Source organism: Papio anubis, chromosome 4 (genome assembly GCF_008728515.1).
Source record: "Papio anubis isolate 15944 chromosome 4, Panubis1.0, whole genome shotgun sequence".
NCBI lineage: Eukaryota > Metazoa > Chordata > Mammalia > Primates > Cercopithecidae > Papio > Papio anubis.
Window position 1 is genome coordinate 97,613,229 of NC_044979.1, and position 18,123 is coordinate 97,631,351.

The 18,123-nt window shown below is 37.3% G+C and overlaps 1 protein-coding gene across 1 annotated transcript in view; it reads right to left on the bottom strand.

Moving 5' to 3' along the window:
* HIBADH (3-hydroxyisobutyrate dehydrogenase) overlaps nucleotides 1-18,123 on the bottom strand; it is a 137,259-nt gene that overhangs the window by 15,207 nt on the left and 103,929 nt on the right. Inside the window, exon 5 of the mRNA XM_003896164.3 lies at nucleotides 2,157-2,290. Coding sequence (XP_003896213.1) covers nucleotides 2,157-2,290 — 134 coding nt within the window. The remainder of the gene's footprint in view (nucleotides 1-2,156; nucleotides 2,291-18,123) is intronic.

Consider the following 18,123-nt stretch of genomic DNA (forward strand, 5'->3'; position numbering starts at 1 on the left):
TTATTCTGGGTGGCCAGGGGTACTGTCCAATATCAAAATAGCTTTAAAAGTCAGTCTCTTACTGGTAAGATATTTCCTGACTCCAGAGACAAAACCATTGATGGAAACAATCCAGAAACAGGGTTCTCACTGTCCAGGCCTTCTTGCTGTACAACCAAAAGACAGGCAGCTGGTATTTATCTTTTTACTCAAAGCCTCAGGAGTTAGCAACTTTATAGATAAGGGCAGTCCTGATTACCAACCCAACTGCATTTGTACAAAACAGGAGAGTCAGCCTATCCTTTCCTGCCTTAAATCCTGGTGCTTGCTTCTCTTCCCAATAAATGTCCTTTGAGCATCCTTTTTATTTCCCCCCATCATAGGGCACTTCTGTCTGGATTAAAAACTCATTCAGGCAGATATCCTTTCTCTTCAATTATTTTTCTTAATGGCACCTGGGAACTGTCTGCTGTCTCTTGGTTGGCAGAAACTACTTCGCTTATTAGCTTGACATTTTTTAAGCAAACCTCCTCCTAAAATTATCAAACCATCCTTTGCTGGCATTAAATTCTCCAGCTTTAGATCCTTCATTTTCTTTTTGCTTTAAGGTGTCATATAATGACTTCACTTTTTCTTGAATCATATTAGATGTAAGTATGCCTTTCTATAGCAATCCTGCATCTACATAAAAGCTGCATTTTCAATGTGAGATAAAAAGATGTTCTGCAAAAAGTGCAAGCCTGCTGGAGTAGCTGCAGCGATGGGTTCATGACTATTCTTTTCTTTTTTTACAATGGTCCTTACATTGGATTTGTTTATCTTGAAATGGAGGGCAAATGCAACCGCAGACCTCAATCCATGGTACATATCAGGCAATTCAACTTTTTCTTGCAATGTCATGACTTTTCTCAGCTTCTTGGGAGCACTTCCAGCATCACTAGTGGCACTTTGTATGGGTCCTATGGTGTCATTTAAGGTTTATGGTATTGCACAAAACATGATAAAAAATACAAGAGAATTCCAAGAGATCGTGTTTACTATGATACACAATTTACTGAAGAGATGAACCACTCACACAAAGATGATTAGTGTCACATGACATTTTATGTCCAACACTTGTAACACGTGAGTTCACTGCAATAGCAACAGGAGGTGGCCACAAAATTATTACAGCAGTACAGTATTACTATAGTTAATTTTATGCCATTATGATTTAATACTTCTTTTCCCAACTGTGAATGGTGCCATGTATGGTCTATAAGTGTTTGTAAATTTTGATAAATTTTAACTCTTTGTAACAGATTTGTGCATATTTATAAACTAGCATCTATCTACATATATTTTATGCGTTCATGACATATCTAACTTTTTCTTAATTTTTTTGGTATTTATAGGCCATGTGGTTCACCTGTTTTTTCAAACTGTCACAAATCTTCAAAAAGTTTTCAATATATCTATGGAAAAAAATACATGTATAAGTGGGCCCACGGAGTTCAAATCTGTGTTGTCCAAGGGTCAACTGTAATTACAAAATTAGGTGGAGGAAAATAGCAACTCAGAAACAAGCACTTGAAAATAAAGAGCAGTTTTAAGGATGATTTCAGTAGTTGCTGGGATGACATGTCAAGATCCTAATAATGAAATTTTTTTCCCTTTTTTCTTTTTTTTTGAGATAGGTTCTTGCTCTATCACCCAGGCTGATTGCAGTGGCTCTATCATGGCTCACTGCAACCTCGATCCCCCACCCCTGGGCTCAGGTGATCCCCCCACCTCAGCCTCCTAAGTAGCTGGGACTATATAAGTGTGTGTCACCACACTCGACTAATTTTTTTGTGTATTGTAGAGATGGGGTCTTACTATGTTGCCCTGGCTGGTGTCTAACTCCTGGGCCCGAGTGATCCTCCTGCTTCAGCCTCCCAAAGTGTTGGGATTACAGGCATGAGTCATCGCATCTGGCCAATAATGGAAGTTTTAAAAATAAGTTAATTGACTGATGTCTGCTTAAGCCCACCAGGAATGATGCAAAACTAATTTATTCCAAATAAATTTTTAAAAATCTGAGCAAAGAAAGAATCCAAAGGTTGAAGAAAGAAGAATAAAAATATGGTCAGGGAAGAGAAAGGAACATTAGTCAATTTTACATCATCAAGTCAAGGTCATTAATGTAAAAATCTTACCTGCCCAGTCCCAACAGCTCCACAGTATACCACGTTGGAGCCCATGCACCCCAGCAACTCTTGGGCAGCAGCAAATTCATCTTCAACTCCTCCCACCATAAACGTGAGGTTCCCAGATCGTGCAGCTCCTACACCTGAATCATTTGGGGGTAAAGGGATAGAAGCAAAAGAATACATTTCTTAAAATTTTTAGGCATATAATAAAATTAGAGAAACCAACTAAAAACATCCTGCCTCCAAACTGTATTTTTGCCAGGCATGTATAAGATACTCTAAATCTCTACAGAAATATTCCGCAATCAAGTATCACCCAGATTAATCACAAACCAAAAGAGACATATAGATTCAGTCGTACTCTGAATCTCAACTCACCTTAATCATTTCGGCACAATCATGGCCTAACAGATAAGGGAACTTAAAATGTAAATGTTATTATTCCCATGCATCTATTATTCTCCTAAGAAACCTATTAAGTTACAGAAAGTACCCACAAAAAAAGTTTTACCTGGCCCCTGATCAGCAAAGGAGCAGCCAGAGAGGGGTCTGCTGCCCACGTTTGGATTTGGGGTTCTTGCTCACTCACCCACTCTCCAAATACTATCTATAAGTGAGATCTACAAAGAGGGAGACCTGCCTCTTTGTTCCTTAAACAAGTAGGCATTTCAGATGGTAGATTCTTTTTTTAAGGCAAGAAAAACTGTTGCTTATTTTGACTGATTATTCTCATGTGTACTTTTCAATATTATTTGATTTTTCTTTTCCTTCCTGCTATACATCTTTTGGGCAATTTATTTTTAGTGATATGAGCAAGAAGAAGAAATAAACTTTAACACTGACTTCACTACTCCTTAGTAACTTTTAACAAAGACTTAATGCATGTTCATTCATTCGAGTGACTGGAGAAACAACTTTTTATTTAGCACAGAAAATATGATCTAGACTTGTCCTAAAAGGAAGAGGAAGAAGCTTCATTCATCTAAATTTTTATTAACTATAAAATCAAGAGTATTATTACTGTTTTTAATATTCAAAGAAATCTTGGTTCATAATTTTCAAGCTAGGCTTTATTTTTCAAAACTTCCCAGGCAAGTATGTGGAAGAACTTATTTTACAGTACGGTAAGAACAAAGAAACTGTAATTGTCTGTAGTATATATCAAATCTGGCCATTAGAATAGACAGCTGCAAGTAATGGCCTGCTTTTGAATTTAATGTATTCAATGAAATACCGTATTTATGTTTTTTAAAAGCCCAAGTGAAGAAATACCTATTTCATTCAAATTGTGAATATTTTGCTTTCTATTTTACAGTTGATACTAGTCATAGCCAATGATTAAAAGTCAAAAAAAAGTCAGCATTATGCTAGCCAAACAATCTTGGAATAGTGAGTGCCCACATGTTCTGAAAACCTGAGATGCTCATGCATATAGTTAAATTACATTATTTTGCAATATCTTCACTTTGAAATGGATTATATACAAAAACCCAATTTATAAAAAATGCATTCAGTTAGCCAATCTATGTCATTCAAACATTCTTATTAACATTTAAGTGACCGTTGTTTTGTTAGTTTCTAGTTTACTTTATCAAGATGGTAAACCATTAATGTTTTACAATTATTTTGCTCAATTTCTATAGCCATTTTTATTTAAACCATATAACCACCATTCCTCCTAATCCTGTTGATCTCACCTAGAGAAATTAAGTAGAAGATTTAAGTCAAAGCTTACAAACAAATCCAGCACTATCCATCATAGATCAATAGCTTTGCTTTGTATTTAGATTACAGACTGCTAAATAGCTTCAGAGTCATTTATTTAAAAAAAATTAATGTTGACAGTGATTCTCAGCTGGTTAGTCTTTTGACAGGTGTACTTTCTCACTTGTTCAAACACATATTTTAAAAAGCAGAAATAAGTTGCTTAGGCAAGAGAAGACCACAAAAGAAAGAATAGTTTATCTTTTAATTCAGAGGTCTGTGGTAGTTCGACTCTTTCCTCATATTGATGTGGTATCATAATTATTTCCGACTTCATCATAACCTACACGCCAAAGTAAGGGTCTAACTAAAATGGGTAATTCTAAAGTTTTGACATTCCTTGGAACCAAATCTTATCTTCTCATACATATTCCTTTAATCATACAACACTATCAAGCCTAGTCCCTCTGCAAAGGCAGAATTAAGACCTAAATTAGCTAGGCATGGTGGTTCACATCTGTAATCCCAGCACTTTGGGAGGCTGAGGCTAGTGGACTGCTTGAGCCCAGAAGTTTGAGACCAGCCTGGGCAACAGGGCGAAACCCCATCTCTACAAAAAATACAAAAATTAGCTGGGCATGGTGGCATGTGCCTGTAGTCCCAGCTACTCAGGAGGCTGAGATGGAGGATTGCTTGAACCCAGAAGGTGGAAGCTGCAGTGAGCTGAGATCATGCCACTGCACTCCAGCCTGGACAACAGAGCAAGACCTTGTCTCAAAATCAAAACAAAGAGACCGAAATTATCCTGAAATAAACGTAAGTAACCATTTTGAACTTAGGAAAGAATATCTAGAAAGCTGTGACTCTAAAGCTGTGTAAGACAGCTTATGGATTTCAGAAGACATTGTATAGATTTTTATGTCTATCAAAAATGAAGAAATTTATTACAATGACATGCCATTTTGATTCAAGTCCATTTTCTAAAATATAAAAACACAGAATGCATACTCGGGTAGCTGCTAGAATACTGGAAGAAATATTTATTTTACTATATATTTTAGTAATTGTATATACAAAACCAAAATCCACCCTGTGCTTAATTCTATTACAGCATTTATCATACTTTATTAAAATCTTGGATTTTCTTGTCTGATTCTTCCATTATAAACTTCCCACAAAGTCAGCACTGGGGGCATGGCTTGCCAGCATCCCCATTATCTATTATAGTGCATGATATACTCAACAAATGGTTGGTTGATAAATAAACTAATAAGCATGGTAGAAAGGGTAAAATATCTGGAGATGTTATATTTTGTTTTGGGGATGCGCCACTTGCTGGCAAATTGTGTGACAAATTATTTAACTTCTGAGTCTCAGTGTATAGAACAGGAAAAGTATTAATAACCTCTTCATAGATTGGCTGTGAATATGTAAATGTATGCTGTAAAATAAAAATGCTATTTATTTTTTGAGACAGGGTCTTGCTCTGTCACCCTGGCTGGAGTGTAATGATCATAGCTCACTGCAGCCTCAACCTCCCAGGCTCAAGCAATCCTCCCACATTCAAGCAATCCTCCCACATCAGCCTTTTGAGTAGCTCGGACTACAGGCATGTGTCATTGTGCCTGGCTATTTGTTTTGTTGTTGTTGTTGTTGGTAGACAGGGTTTCATTTAGGTTGGTCTCGAACTTCTGGGCTCAAGCAATTCTCCTGCCTTGGCCTCCCAAAGTGCTGGGATTACAAGTATGAGCACCCTGCCCAGCTAAAAATGCTATTTAAATGTAAGGGCTTACTACTTTTTAACTTGAATTTGTGAAGTGGACATTTTCCTATTTAGTTACTTAAGCCATTGTCTTCTCTGGGATAATTTTAGCCTCTCTTTTTAAGTATTAGTGGGTTTGGGCTGCACCTGTAAATAACAGAAGCAGGGTGGCTCAGGTTAAGAAAAACTTTAGTGGTCTACAGCCATTATGTTAAGATGACATCACTGTGAAGACTTCTTGGAAAATCTTTCACTGGCAGCATAGTGAATGGGGAAAACACAAGAAATCTGCATTTGTTTTATCTACTCAACACAATTAACTGGGCACCTACTAAGAATCAGGCCCTGTGGTAAGCCCTTGGGTGAAGGATGAATCACAAATGTCCCTGCTCCTAAGAAGTTAGGCACTGGTGATTCAGCCACTTCTCTCACTGTCCGTCCCTACTACCCTGGTCTGAGCCACAGGTAACTCCTGCCTGGATTACTGCAATAGTCTCCTACTTTATTTCCCTTCTCCTCTTGTCTCTGTAGTCTGTTCTCCATATAGCAGCTAGAGGAATCCTCTTAAAATATACATCTAGTTCACCCAGCTCATGTTTGTTCCCTATTCCCAACCCTCCAAAGACTTCCTATCACTCTTGCTATAAAATCCCAAGTCCTACAAAGCCCTACATGACATGGCCCTGGGTTACCTCTCCTATTTCATTTCATGTCATTCTTCCCATCACTTGCTGCTTTCCAGCCACCCTGCCCTCCTTGCTGTTCTTGAAACAGGTGAAGTATGCTCCCATCTCAAAGCCTTGAACTGGCTATTCCTTTTGCCGGAAATGTTCTTCCCCCAGATATTCATGACTGGTATAGTTTAGTTCATTGAGGCCTCTGTTCAAAATTCACCTCTTGAGAGAGGCCTTCCCTGACCACTCAACCTAACAATCTAAAATAGCATCTCATCGCTCTGTCCTTTTCCTGCTTTAATTTTATTCATAGCATGTATCACCTCTTTAACACTTTCATTTGTTTCTGGTCTGTATTCCCTAGAATAACACTAGCTCCATGAGGGCAGTAATCGTTGGCTCATTCACTCACATCCACCAGCTCTAGTACATAAGAGATTCTCAGGAGGCAAGAGAGAAGAAAAGTCCAGGAAACAGACCACAACTGTAATACCATGTGATAACTGCTCTCACAAGATATGCATGACATGCCAAGGATTACAGACAAAGCATTTCTATCATTCCAGCAAGTCATTAAATGCTGCTCACCCTGTTTCTTCATCTAGGATGTGAAGTGGTTAGAGAAAATTACCACTGAATTCCTTTTAAGGCTTTGAAATTCTATAATTTTGGGTTTTCAAGTTCATAATCATCCACTTTCCCACATTTATTATATTAACACACAAAACTATGGCATGTTTTATTTTGTACAAAAAAAAAAAGTTCCAAATGAGAAAAAAAATTTTCTCATGTAACTACATTAACCCTAAAAAGCCTAAATATTTGTGGCTGCCTTTAGTGCTTTTTCTAACACTTCCCTGTGATGATGTCTCTAGTGTTTCTCTCCCATAATACTAGAATCGGAAACACTGAACTCATTTGTAGAAATAAATGTTTTTGGCAAATGCCCAAACCGCGCAAAATGGGTAGCTGACTACCCTGATTTTAAAGTGATAGACATCTGTCACTTCTCTTGGTAATCTGTTTTGATTTTAGTAAGCCTTATAGGGGAGAAGCACTTTTAAATCTAAGCACAAATCCTCTAAATCAGCCTCTCTCTCTCTCTTAAAAAAAGAAGGTATCATAGATGACTCCATTTGCTAAGCTACGTTCCTTCTTCCCTTCCACACCTACTTATAGTTGACATCAAAAATGTGATCACTGGAGATCCATTCTTCAGTGGTCCTCAACCCTGAGAATGAGGAAGAAACAATCCTTGTTCTCAACGAGTTTGAAATTTTGTGCTTGTGATGCTGGGGGGAGGGAGACGTTGGAGAATGGAGGTAGCGGAAGGGATAAGGAAAATACAGATAGCTAATAAAAGAGTCAGATTCGTGCTATTAGAGGGTATACAGTTGTACAGAGGTCCAAAGAGGAAAAATATCATCAGCAAATATTTATTCAGTGCCTTTAACAACTTGTTAGATCTTCGTGCTATGTGTAAAGATTCAACAAGTAAATATATTTGCTGAATCAAAAATAAGGACTTGTTTTCTGTTATATTCAGAAACTACTTGAAATACGACTATCACAGAAAGTCCAAAATGTAAGGTCATGGTAGTTATAAAACCTAGTCTTTGCACTCAAAAAGTACAAAATATAATTAGGGAAAGAGATGTATAACCAGAAGAAAATGCCAAAAGGTAGCATCACATACCAAGTATCAATGAATGAGGGCAATCACCACCAAATCCTGATTCCCCCTTTCCTTTCATTTTTCAACCTTCGTCATTGAAAGAACAATTCTCAGAAAGAGAAGGGGTGAAAAAACAACAAATTGTTCTTGAAGAGTAATATTCTTGCTGTCAACTGTAGGTAGGCATATAAAAACTCTGATAAGAATATAGGTATTCTGAATCCATTTGCAAATCTAGTTCAGAGCAGTTTAACTAACATGAACTGAGCAGGTAATCTGGTATGCTTTTTATTAGATGCTGAGTTCTGCCTGTTCTCTAAATGCACATAACACTCTACCCTCTCTTCACAACCAATGTGGGTATGCTTATCAGAGCAAAAAAATTAGAGAGCTTTTAGAAAATCAGAAATAAGGAGAAGTTCAAGAGACCTGTACAACATAGTGATTATAGTTAGTAACAATGTACTGTATTCTTGAAAATTGCTCAGAGAGTAGATTTTAAGTGCTTTTATCACACAAATAGTATGTGAGGTAATGCATATGTTAATTATTTCGGTTTAGCCATTTCACAATATGTACATATTTCAAAATATGTTGTACATGCTAAATATATACAATTTTTATTTGTCAATTAAAAAACGAAATCAAATTTTCAAAAGAAAACAAAATCAGCATTAAGAACAATAAAAAAAGAAACCATAGTATCTCACAACAAATCTCAAATATGGATCTGAGTATCTTAGAAGTCTTGGGAAAAACCCTATTTGGGAGCAAGCATCTTTTCCTTGAACTGAGTTCCAGATTTTTAAAAATTCTCATTTGGAACTTCATGCAGGAACAGTAAATGAAGTAATGAACAATGTTTCCACATTTTTGCATCAAAAATAGTGACCTTTTTTTCCCAAGATAAACTGAATTGAAGCTTGGTTCTTGCTTTATATCCTTTCCAGGCTAATCTTAGCCTTATACCTATAAAATAAATAAAACTTAAATCACCTCATTCTAACATTTATGCTTATCTGTCTCCTAATCTTTGGGCAGTTTTATTTGATATGAGAATGAAAACAGGCTCAAGTCTTAAGTTATACATTAACATGAAAATAACCAGCAACTGAAAACATTATTCACTTAACATTTCCTTTCTTTTATCTGAGACGAGTCTCAATCTGTCGCCCAGGCTGGAGTGCCATGGCGCAATCTCAGCTCATTGCAACCTCTGCCTCCCGGGTTCAAGCAATTCTCCTGCCTCAGCCTCCCGAGTAGCTGGGACTACAGGAGCGTGCCACTACACCTAGCTAATATTTTTGTATTTTTAGTAGAGACAGGGTTTCACCATGTTGGCCAGGATGGTCTCGATCTCTTCACCTCGTGATCCTCCTGCCTCGGCCCGCAAAGTGCTGGGATTACAGGCGTGAGTCACCACGCCCAGCCAACATTTTTTATATAGTCTCAAAGTTCCTCCCATTTTTTCTCCATTAAGTTATTCTTTCTGAAGTACCTATATATTTATGCTTCGGCAAAAAGGTGAACTACATAACTCACTGTACCCTCTCTTCTGTCTTGAGTTGTAGGAAGCAATGAATTTTCTCTTCTCTCCTTAAATGACCTCTGATTTTTAAATCTTTATTTTCCTTGTCAGTGAATCCTAATTACTTCTTTGGTCTCCTCATCTAACCCTTGCAACAAGGCACACTGAAAACTATTTGCAATGGCCAGAATGTGCAATGATTTTTCAAGTACCCATGCCTATCTTGGACTGTTCCCTCACATGAAATACCCTTCTCTGCCTTCTTTGCCTGGCTAACTCCTGCTTATTTTTCAAGACTCAACTCATGTCAACTCTGAGAAGTATTTCATGACCCCTCTTTCTCTATCCTTAAAACATTCCTGGTGATATCTCTAATAAAGCACTTACACTACTCTAATCAATGATTTTTCTGGTGTGTCTTATTAAGATCCTTATGGGCATGAGCTGTTTGAATCTTTGCACCCAGCACATGGCATGTATCTGATAAATGTTAATTTTCTTCTTAGTAGGCAGGCAGATATCAATGGCTAATAAAATGACCAATAATCCTCATTAAGACAGTATTTTCTAGTTTATCAAAAAACTTTTTAGTATCAATGTATTTATTGTAATCTTGAAAATTACTGAGAGTAGATTTTTAAATAACTTGACCACCCCCCCCCCAACACACACGGTTAGTATGTGAGGTAATTAACTAGCTCAGTTTGGCCAATCTACAATGTATACATATTTTATAACATGCACACAATACATACAATTTTTTATTTGTCAATTACTTTTTTTAAAAGCTCAACTTTGGGGCAGCATGATTCTTCACATGTGGTAATGGCATTTTCATTTACTGCTACATAAGCATGCATAAGCATAAGTGTATATGTATGGGGACATTATTATGAAGAGTTAAAAGTGAAAAACGTGATTGAGTTAAAAAACTTGGAAAGAAATCACAGGGCAGGGTCCCACCTCTTGGACAAGTTATAACAACTCTCAATCTTGGTTTCTTCATCTGACAACAGTGATAAAAACACTGGCCACACTAACTTTGACACTCAAATCAAGCAATACATTGGAAAGGTATACAGCTATTACACAAATGTTATAAAAAATTTAAACATAACAAGTACATTTATTCAGCTTAAACATGTCAAAGTCTTTGACCTAACAGTAGCAAAGAGCTGAAATTTGGAATTTAGCCTTACTGAAAAGGTGACCCAAAGAATTATGATAGATAAATAATGATGCAGGTGCTGATAACTTAGATTAACCACTCCCAAGTTACTAATAAGGAGATCATTTTCAATTCTATGGCTATTGGAAAGAAGGCTTCAAGTCCAAAGAGGGAAGAGATGGAAAACTAAAAAGTACAATTCAAATTATATTTGTCTTTAACACTATAAAAATATTGCCGCCAAAGCACTTCCATTGATATATAGCCAAACATAGTAAATCACTTAATTTACTCAAAAGAACTTAAATGTTTTAACCAGTGTGCCATCAAAAGACATCAAGAAGAGCACCAATGGGACTTGGGCTGCAATGTGAGCCATCTTTAAAATGCAATTGTTCTAATCATTTTCTACAGATGCAGCCTCACAAGGGGCTGCTGTCACAGGGACCATTTACGACTTGTTATGGTGTCTCTATTGTTTACCAGCGACATTCGCAGAAAAAGGCGACAGCTGGGAAAGAAAGCTGCTACTCAACGAACAATATAATCCCGTGAAAGTAATCAACAAATTTAAGGGTGTTAATTAACTTTACACTTTATCATGTTCAATTAGTTGTCCTTTCTAGAAAAGATTGCCGTGCACAATCAGTTTAGAGCATGCCATGTTTGATTTGTAAGTGATCACTGTTTCTGTTTCAGAGTCCATGTCAGATGTTCTCTTGGGTTTTGGTGACACAGATGAATGGCTTTGCACATGTTAGGGGTGATCTGGTTTAACATAAGCCAGCATAACATAACCCCTTGTTAACACTATTTCTGGCATTATCCAAGCTGGAAACAGAAAAGCAAAAACACTCACAGCACTCTTCTGGAGTCAGATAAACAAAGTTTAGTTAGCTTTTCCTGAAATAAACACAGACACAAATACATGAAGAAATAAGCAATTTTTCATCATTATTTTTTAGAGTAAGACTTGTCTTTCAGGAGCATGTTTGGGATCATTTCCTCCCAGCAACGTCTCAAAGCTCTGCTATATTATGCACAAAGCACCACTGTATCCTCAGACTTTACATAATGCACACAGTCTTTTCTATGGCAGTTGAATAAATGTTAGGGATATGTTGTTAAGTGCTGGCTTGTGTTAAATTCTAGAATATGACTTTTAAATCCAGAAACTGTATTTCACAAGTATGAAAAATCTGGAGGAAGAGTATTAATCTATGAATGCAATTTGCCTTCTCTCTTACCTTAATGCACCTGTTCCTACTTGCTAATAGGACAAGGAAAAGCTCATGATGGAGTGACAATATATTCAGTATTGCATTTTAATGAAAGTCACTGCAGCAGTTCCTCTGAATTGATAGAGTTCTGCATCAAAATATTTCATAAGCCATTGACAAAGTGAACAAAACTCAAAACTGATATTTGGTAGGTGTTTATCTTTAAGAAAACAAAAGCAAGGGACATGCATCTATCTCTTTTTTTAGAAGAGGCATCTACATAGGATTGTGACACATCTTAATAAAGCTATACCTTGCTCTTAGAGACTAGCCATTTCCTGCACAATACACAAATTAAATGCATATAAATAAACTGTAGCTGATTAGCTAAAGCGTACACAAGGACAAAGCTGAACTTCTTCAAAATAGAAAAGTTGTTGACTTTGAAAGCTAATAATGTCCTAAGTTAAATATTAAAGAAGGAAATTATAGGCTATATCTGAAACAGCTGAAACCACAATACACAGCAGCAGAAAACATTAGTTTTCTGCAGAAGATCTGCAGGGAGAAGAGAAGCGGTCGATAGATCCTTAAATTGGAAGCAATAGCCGTTCTTCTAGCCCAAGTTGGCAGCTGCTACATTTGCAGACCTGGTTCATTATTTACCCATAATGACCATCAAGCTGCAGTCAAAGTCAGATCACAACAACTGTCAGCAGCTCTTTTAATTAGCCTTGCTTGAATTCAGATAAATATCACAATAGACCTGCTTATGCTGAAAGAGCAACAGAATGTTCCGCATGGAGCTGGCCGGCTTGAGGAGGACCGATGCAGTACAGAAGCCGTAAGACAGAAATGCAGAGTGGGGATTTTAAAGGGAGGGCAAATCAGAGAATGAAATGGTTTTCTTTCTTTCTAAAAATCACTTTAAAAAGCAATTCCCTGGCATTCACCTCAGATCAAGACGGTGCACAATGTTGGTTTACAATAAAACGCTAAGCTCCTGAAAGCTAAATAGCTGGAGCACAAAGAGAGTTAACTTAATGCCCCTGAAGAATATGATTTTTAAAACTCCGTCTTGCAAATAATGTAACTTTCAGCTTTAAAAGTCATTTTTATTTTTACTATTTATTTATTTGAGATGGAGTTTCGCTCTTGTCGCTCAGGCTGGAGTACAATGGTGTGATCTTGGCTCACTGCAACCTTTGCCTCCTGGGTTCAAGCGATTCTCCTGCCTCAGCCACTCGAGTAGCTGGGTTGGTTGGTTTGTTTGTTTACTTATGGAGTTTCGCTCTTTTCGCCTAGGCTGGAGTACAATGGTGTGATCCCAGCTCACTGCAACCTCTGCCTCCCGGGTTCAAGTGATTCTTCTGCCTCAGCCTCCCGAGTAGCTGGGATTACAAGCGCCCACTATCACAGTTGGCTAATTTTTGTATTTTTTAGTAGAGACAGGGTTTCACCTTGCTGGCCAGGCTTGTCTTGAACTCCTGACCTCAGGTGATCCACCTGCCTCAGCCTCCCAAAGTGCTGAGATTATAGGCGTGAGCCACCGTGCCCAGCCAAAAGTCATTTTTAAAAGCCAAATAAGAGAGAGAGAAAAAAAGCCAAATAGCTTGCAATCGTTATGTCCTTCTATTTTACTTTCTTTAGGCAACACATAGTTTGTAACATTTCTGTGACAGGAGTTGGCTATTTTCCTGTAAGTTTCACATGCATCCTTTCATTCAGCATTAACAATCACAAAGTAAAACAAGGCCAATAACCAAATTCTCAGTAATCCAATTACCACCAATACCACACCCTTCCGGGTATCCTCCCATCCCTAATCTGTCTAGTTTGCTTGAGAAGAAAAACAGGCATAATAATCATGTGCCCTCTATTTTAAAGAGAACTGATTATTCACATGAGTTTTGTTATAACTTTGAAGGTAGGTATAAAGAAGTGATGGCTGTCAGAGAAAGGAGGGAAGAGAGTAAGAAGAAATAAGCAAAAGGCAAGATGATAATCTGGCAGCAAATAGTAGAAAACTGGGGACAGCAAAAAACCAAAGATTAAGAGAAGGCCGTGCTATGAAGCTACACTTGGCTAACCAGGAATTATCATCTCTTTCATGTGAAAATCCCTTGAAAATGTGGACTCTCATATTTTGGGGTTGGGGTACAGTTGAAGAGGTGCCAACTCCTACATATGAGTTGAGTATGGTCCACTCTGCCATTCTTGCTAGCTCCTCAGCCAATGCGTAGCCTTTTGCAACCATTTCTGATGGTGCATTAACATAACATTAAGGAAGGGTAACCAGATTTGCGTGAGGACAAAGAACGCAGTACTGCTTGTATCCAGTTTGGATGCCACGTGACTATTTCCTTATTGAGCAGAAAAACACTCCACTGGGAAGTAGTTTAAAAAATTATTATGTTTTTGGGCTACTTCAAGTACTATAACCTTGGAATAAAATTTTTGTAGAATTCTGTATGTGCGATAAGGGCAACCACTGCTTAATAGTAGTAATTTAAGTGGGGAGAACTGTTCTGGTTTCACGAGAATTAATCATAGCCAAAGGAACATTTCTTGCTCTACTTTTTTTTTTTTTAAATAAAGACTAAGCCAAATACATAAACCTATCATGGATAATGGCCTTCTCCCTCCTCAGCCCTTAACACAACCCACCTCCTGACTACATACAACTTGTTTCAGTAGAACACTGAGTACAAAGACAAGACTCAACTTTCAGTTCCAAGTCTAGAGTCAAAATTTCAACTATCAGCTAATTCTTACTATTGGCCCTTAGAAGCACAGTGAATTCAACATGTCCAAACAGCTTTTGTTGTCCTACCTTCTCCTCAAATAGACCTCAAATTGGTCTCCTGCATGTCCATTCAGTTATGATATTACCATTACCCACTTATGGCAGCATTTCCAAATTTACAGTGATATAAATGTATAGATATGTATTATTTATTTGGATCACTTGAAAGACAATTCAATACTATGCCAAGAAGTTCAGGCATATAAAAAAAGTACCCAACCAGTCAAAATCTAGAGACATGATTCATGCAGTATTTGCCAAAGTAAAATAGAAGCAAATCCTTGTAAAAATCTTGTCTATCTACTCAAGTCAAATATATATGCATCCAAGTGTGTGTCCTGAACGCTTAACCTGTTAGGGTCACATGATCAAGGGTAGCCAACTGCATTTCTTTCCTTGCCCTTTCTCTTCAAGGGGCTATACTAAATAAACACCTTCAAGTGTATTCTGAAAACAAAATTTATATTAAAGATAGTCGTGAATTAGAGAATAAAGGATTTTAACTTAATGCAAAAAATATTCCACTTCGATGCCTTACAGTATTTGAAAAAATGTCCACCATAAGTTACTAATTCTAAGACTCGCTTTTCTCACTTGTTAAATGAACTGAGTAATACCTGCCTTGACAGGACTGTGAAAGACTACATAAGCAATGCTTGATATACGATAGTCCTTCTGTGTCCTCTAGAAAAGTCGAGTATCTTTTTACATAGTTCACTGGGTTTTTTCTTCAGTAAATTGCCTATTATATGTTTCTCTACTTTTCTCCTGATTCTTAGTCTTTTTCTTGTTAATTATAGTAGATTTCATGTCTACTCTGTTATATATTTTGCAAAGAGTTTCCCTCAGTCTGTTGCTGCCTTTTAACTTTTCTTTTTGTCACAAAGATGTGTGTGTTTTCAATTCTTGGATCTGTTAATTTTTTTTAATGGTTTTTTTATTGTCTTGCTTCGGAAGGTTTTCCTCATTCTAAGATTTTGAAAATATTCTCTTAGACTTTTATTTGGCCTTCTTACACTTTTGTTTTAAACAGTTATTTAATCCATCTGCTATTTATTTTCAGTGTATGGGGTGAAGTAGGGATCTGCCCCCACAATGAATTGTCCTAACAACATTTATTAAATAATTCATTTCCCCACTGATCTGATTGCCTTACTCAGATTCTAAGTACCTATACATACAAGGGTCTGTTTGGGGACCTAACTCTGTCTCCCAGTCTGTCTGTTCTTGAACAAATATCATGCTGTTTTAATCACTGTAACTTTATACTGTGTTCTGATATTTACGGAGTCCTAACTGCTTTATTAAAAATTTTTTTTTGGGCAGGTGCCTATAATATTTGGGAGGCCAAGGCAGAGGATAGAGGATAAAGGAGGGTAGAAGAGGATAGAGCCTGAGCCCAGGAAACCTGCCTAGGCAACATGGTGAGACCCTGTCTCAACAAAAATTTTTAATATTAGCTGAACATGGTAATACACGCCTGTGGTCTCAGCTACTCAGGAGGCTGAGGCAAGAGGATCACTTGAGCCTAGGAGGTTGAGGCTATAGTGAGGCATGTTCACACTACTGCACTCCAGCCTGAACAACAGAGTGAGACCCTGTCTAAAAAGGAAAAAAAAAAAAACCTGGCATTTTTTTATTTACTTAATTCTCCCAGATGAGCTTAAGGTTTTTTTGTTTTGTTTTTTGTTTTTTAAGAAATAACATGGTTTTGCATTAAAATTTATATATTATCTCAAGAGAATGGACATGTTTACATGCTTTCCCAAGCAGATAAGTGGTATCTCCATTTATTCAGATCTTATTTTGCCTTTATAGTTTTGTCATCTTCCTCATATAGGTCTTACACATTTCTTGTTAAATTTGTTAAGTACTATTCTAGACCTTAGAACCTAGAATAATATTAAACTATATTATATAGTTACATATTGTCTTAGTCTGTTTTGTGCTCCCATCACAGAATATCACAGACTGGGAAATTTATAAAGAGCAGAAATGTATTTTTTCAGTTTCGGAGACTGGGAAGTCCAAGATCAAGGCACCAACAGGTTCAGCTGTCTGGTGAGGGCTGCTCTCTGTTTCCAAGATGGCACCTTGTTGCTGTATCCCCTCCAGAAGGGAGGAACATTGTGTCTTCACATGGCAGAAGACAGAAGGGCAAGCAGAACAAACTCCCTCCATGAAGCCTTCTTATAAGGGGGCCTAATCCCATTCAGGAAAGGAGGAACCCTCATGACCTAATCACCTCTTAAAGACCCCACCTCTTAATATCTTTACATTGGCCGGTAAGTATTAACACCTGAATTTTGGAGAGGACACATTCAAACCGTAGCACAATATACAAGAACTAAGTATTACTTGAAGACTACATAAGACTTGTCTTTTAAAACCATCTTTACTTTGTTCCTCCTTAGTAATGGCTGTTAGAATACCTTTGGTCATTGGAAGTTTACTTATGTGTTTACCTCTTCTTGAATCGATTTTGGTAACTTATTTTTTCCTAGAAAATCACCTATTTCCTCTGGACTTTCCACTTTTCTGCCCCCAAACTTATAATTCCTTATTTCATCCATATCTGTGTGAAATCTCTTATCTTATTCTTGATGTTCATGGTTTCTCTATTTTTCTTGGTGAAACTTCTTAAAGATTTGTTTTCTGAAAGACCAGTTCTTGGTTTTATTCAACGATTCTATTTTTCTTGTTGCTAACTAATTTCCTAATTAATTCCACTTACCACATTTGTCACATTTATCTTCTTATTTAAATAGATTTATATTTGTTTTCTTCTAGTTTATTGAGTTTGAGAGGCTCTGCTTATTTTCAGTTTTTTTTTGAGAGAGGGTCTCACTCTGTCACCCTGGCTGGAGTGCAGTGGCACAATCTCGACTCACTGCAACCTCCAACTCCCAGGCTCAAGCAATCCTCCCACCTCAACCTCCCAAATAGCTGGGACCACAAGCACGCATGACTTCACACAGCTACTTTTTTCTATTTTTAGTAGAGATAGTGTCTTGCCATTTGCCAGCTGGTCTCAAACTCCTAAACTCAAGCAATCCACCTGTGGTCCCAGCTACATGGGAGGCTGAGGCAAGAGGACTGCCTGAGCCCAGGAGGTTGAGGCTGTAGTGAGCCATATTCACTCCAGGACTCCAGCCTGGACCACAGAGCAAGACCAGGTCTCAAAAACAAAAAACAAAAACAAAACACCAGCACTTAAAGTCTGTAAAATCTCTTCTACAGTTTTAACTTTATAAGGGGGCCAAATCCCATTCAGGAAAGGAGAAGCCCTCACATTTTTAATGTAAAATGTTCTCATTTTCATTTACTTTAGCTTAAAACTTCTCTGATCTTAAAACTATCCAGCAGAATATTTTCAAGTTTGAAATGGTAGCTGTATTAGTTTGCTAGGGCTGTCATAACAAAGTACCACAAACTA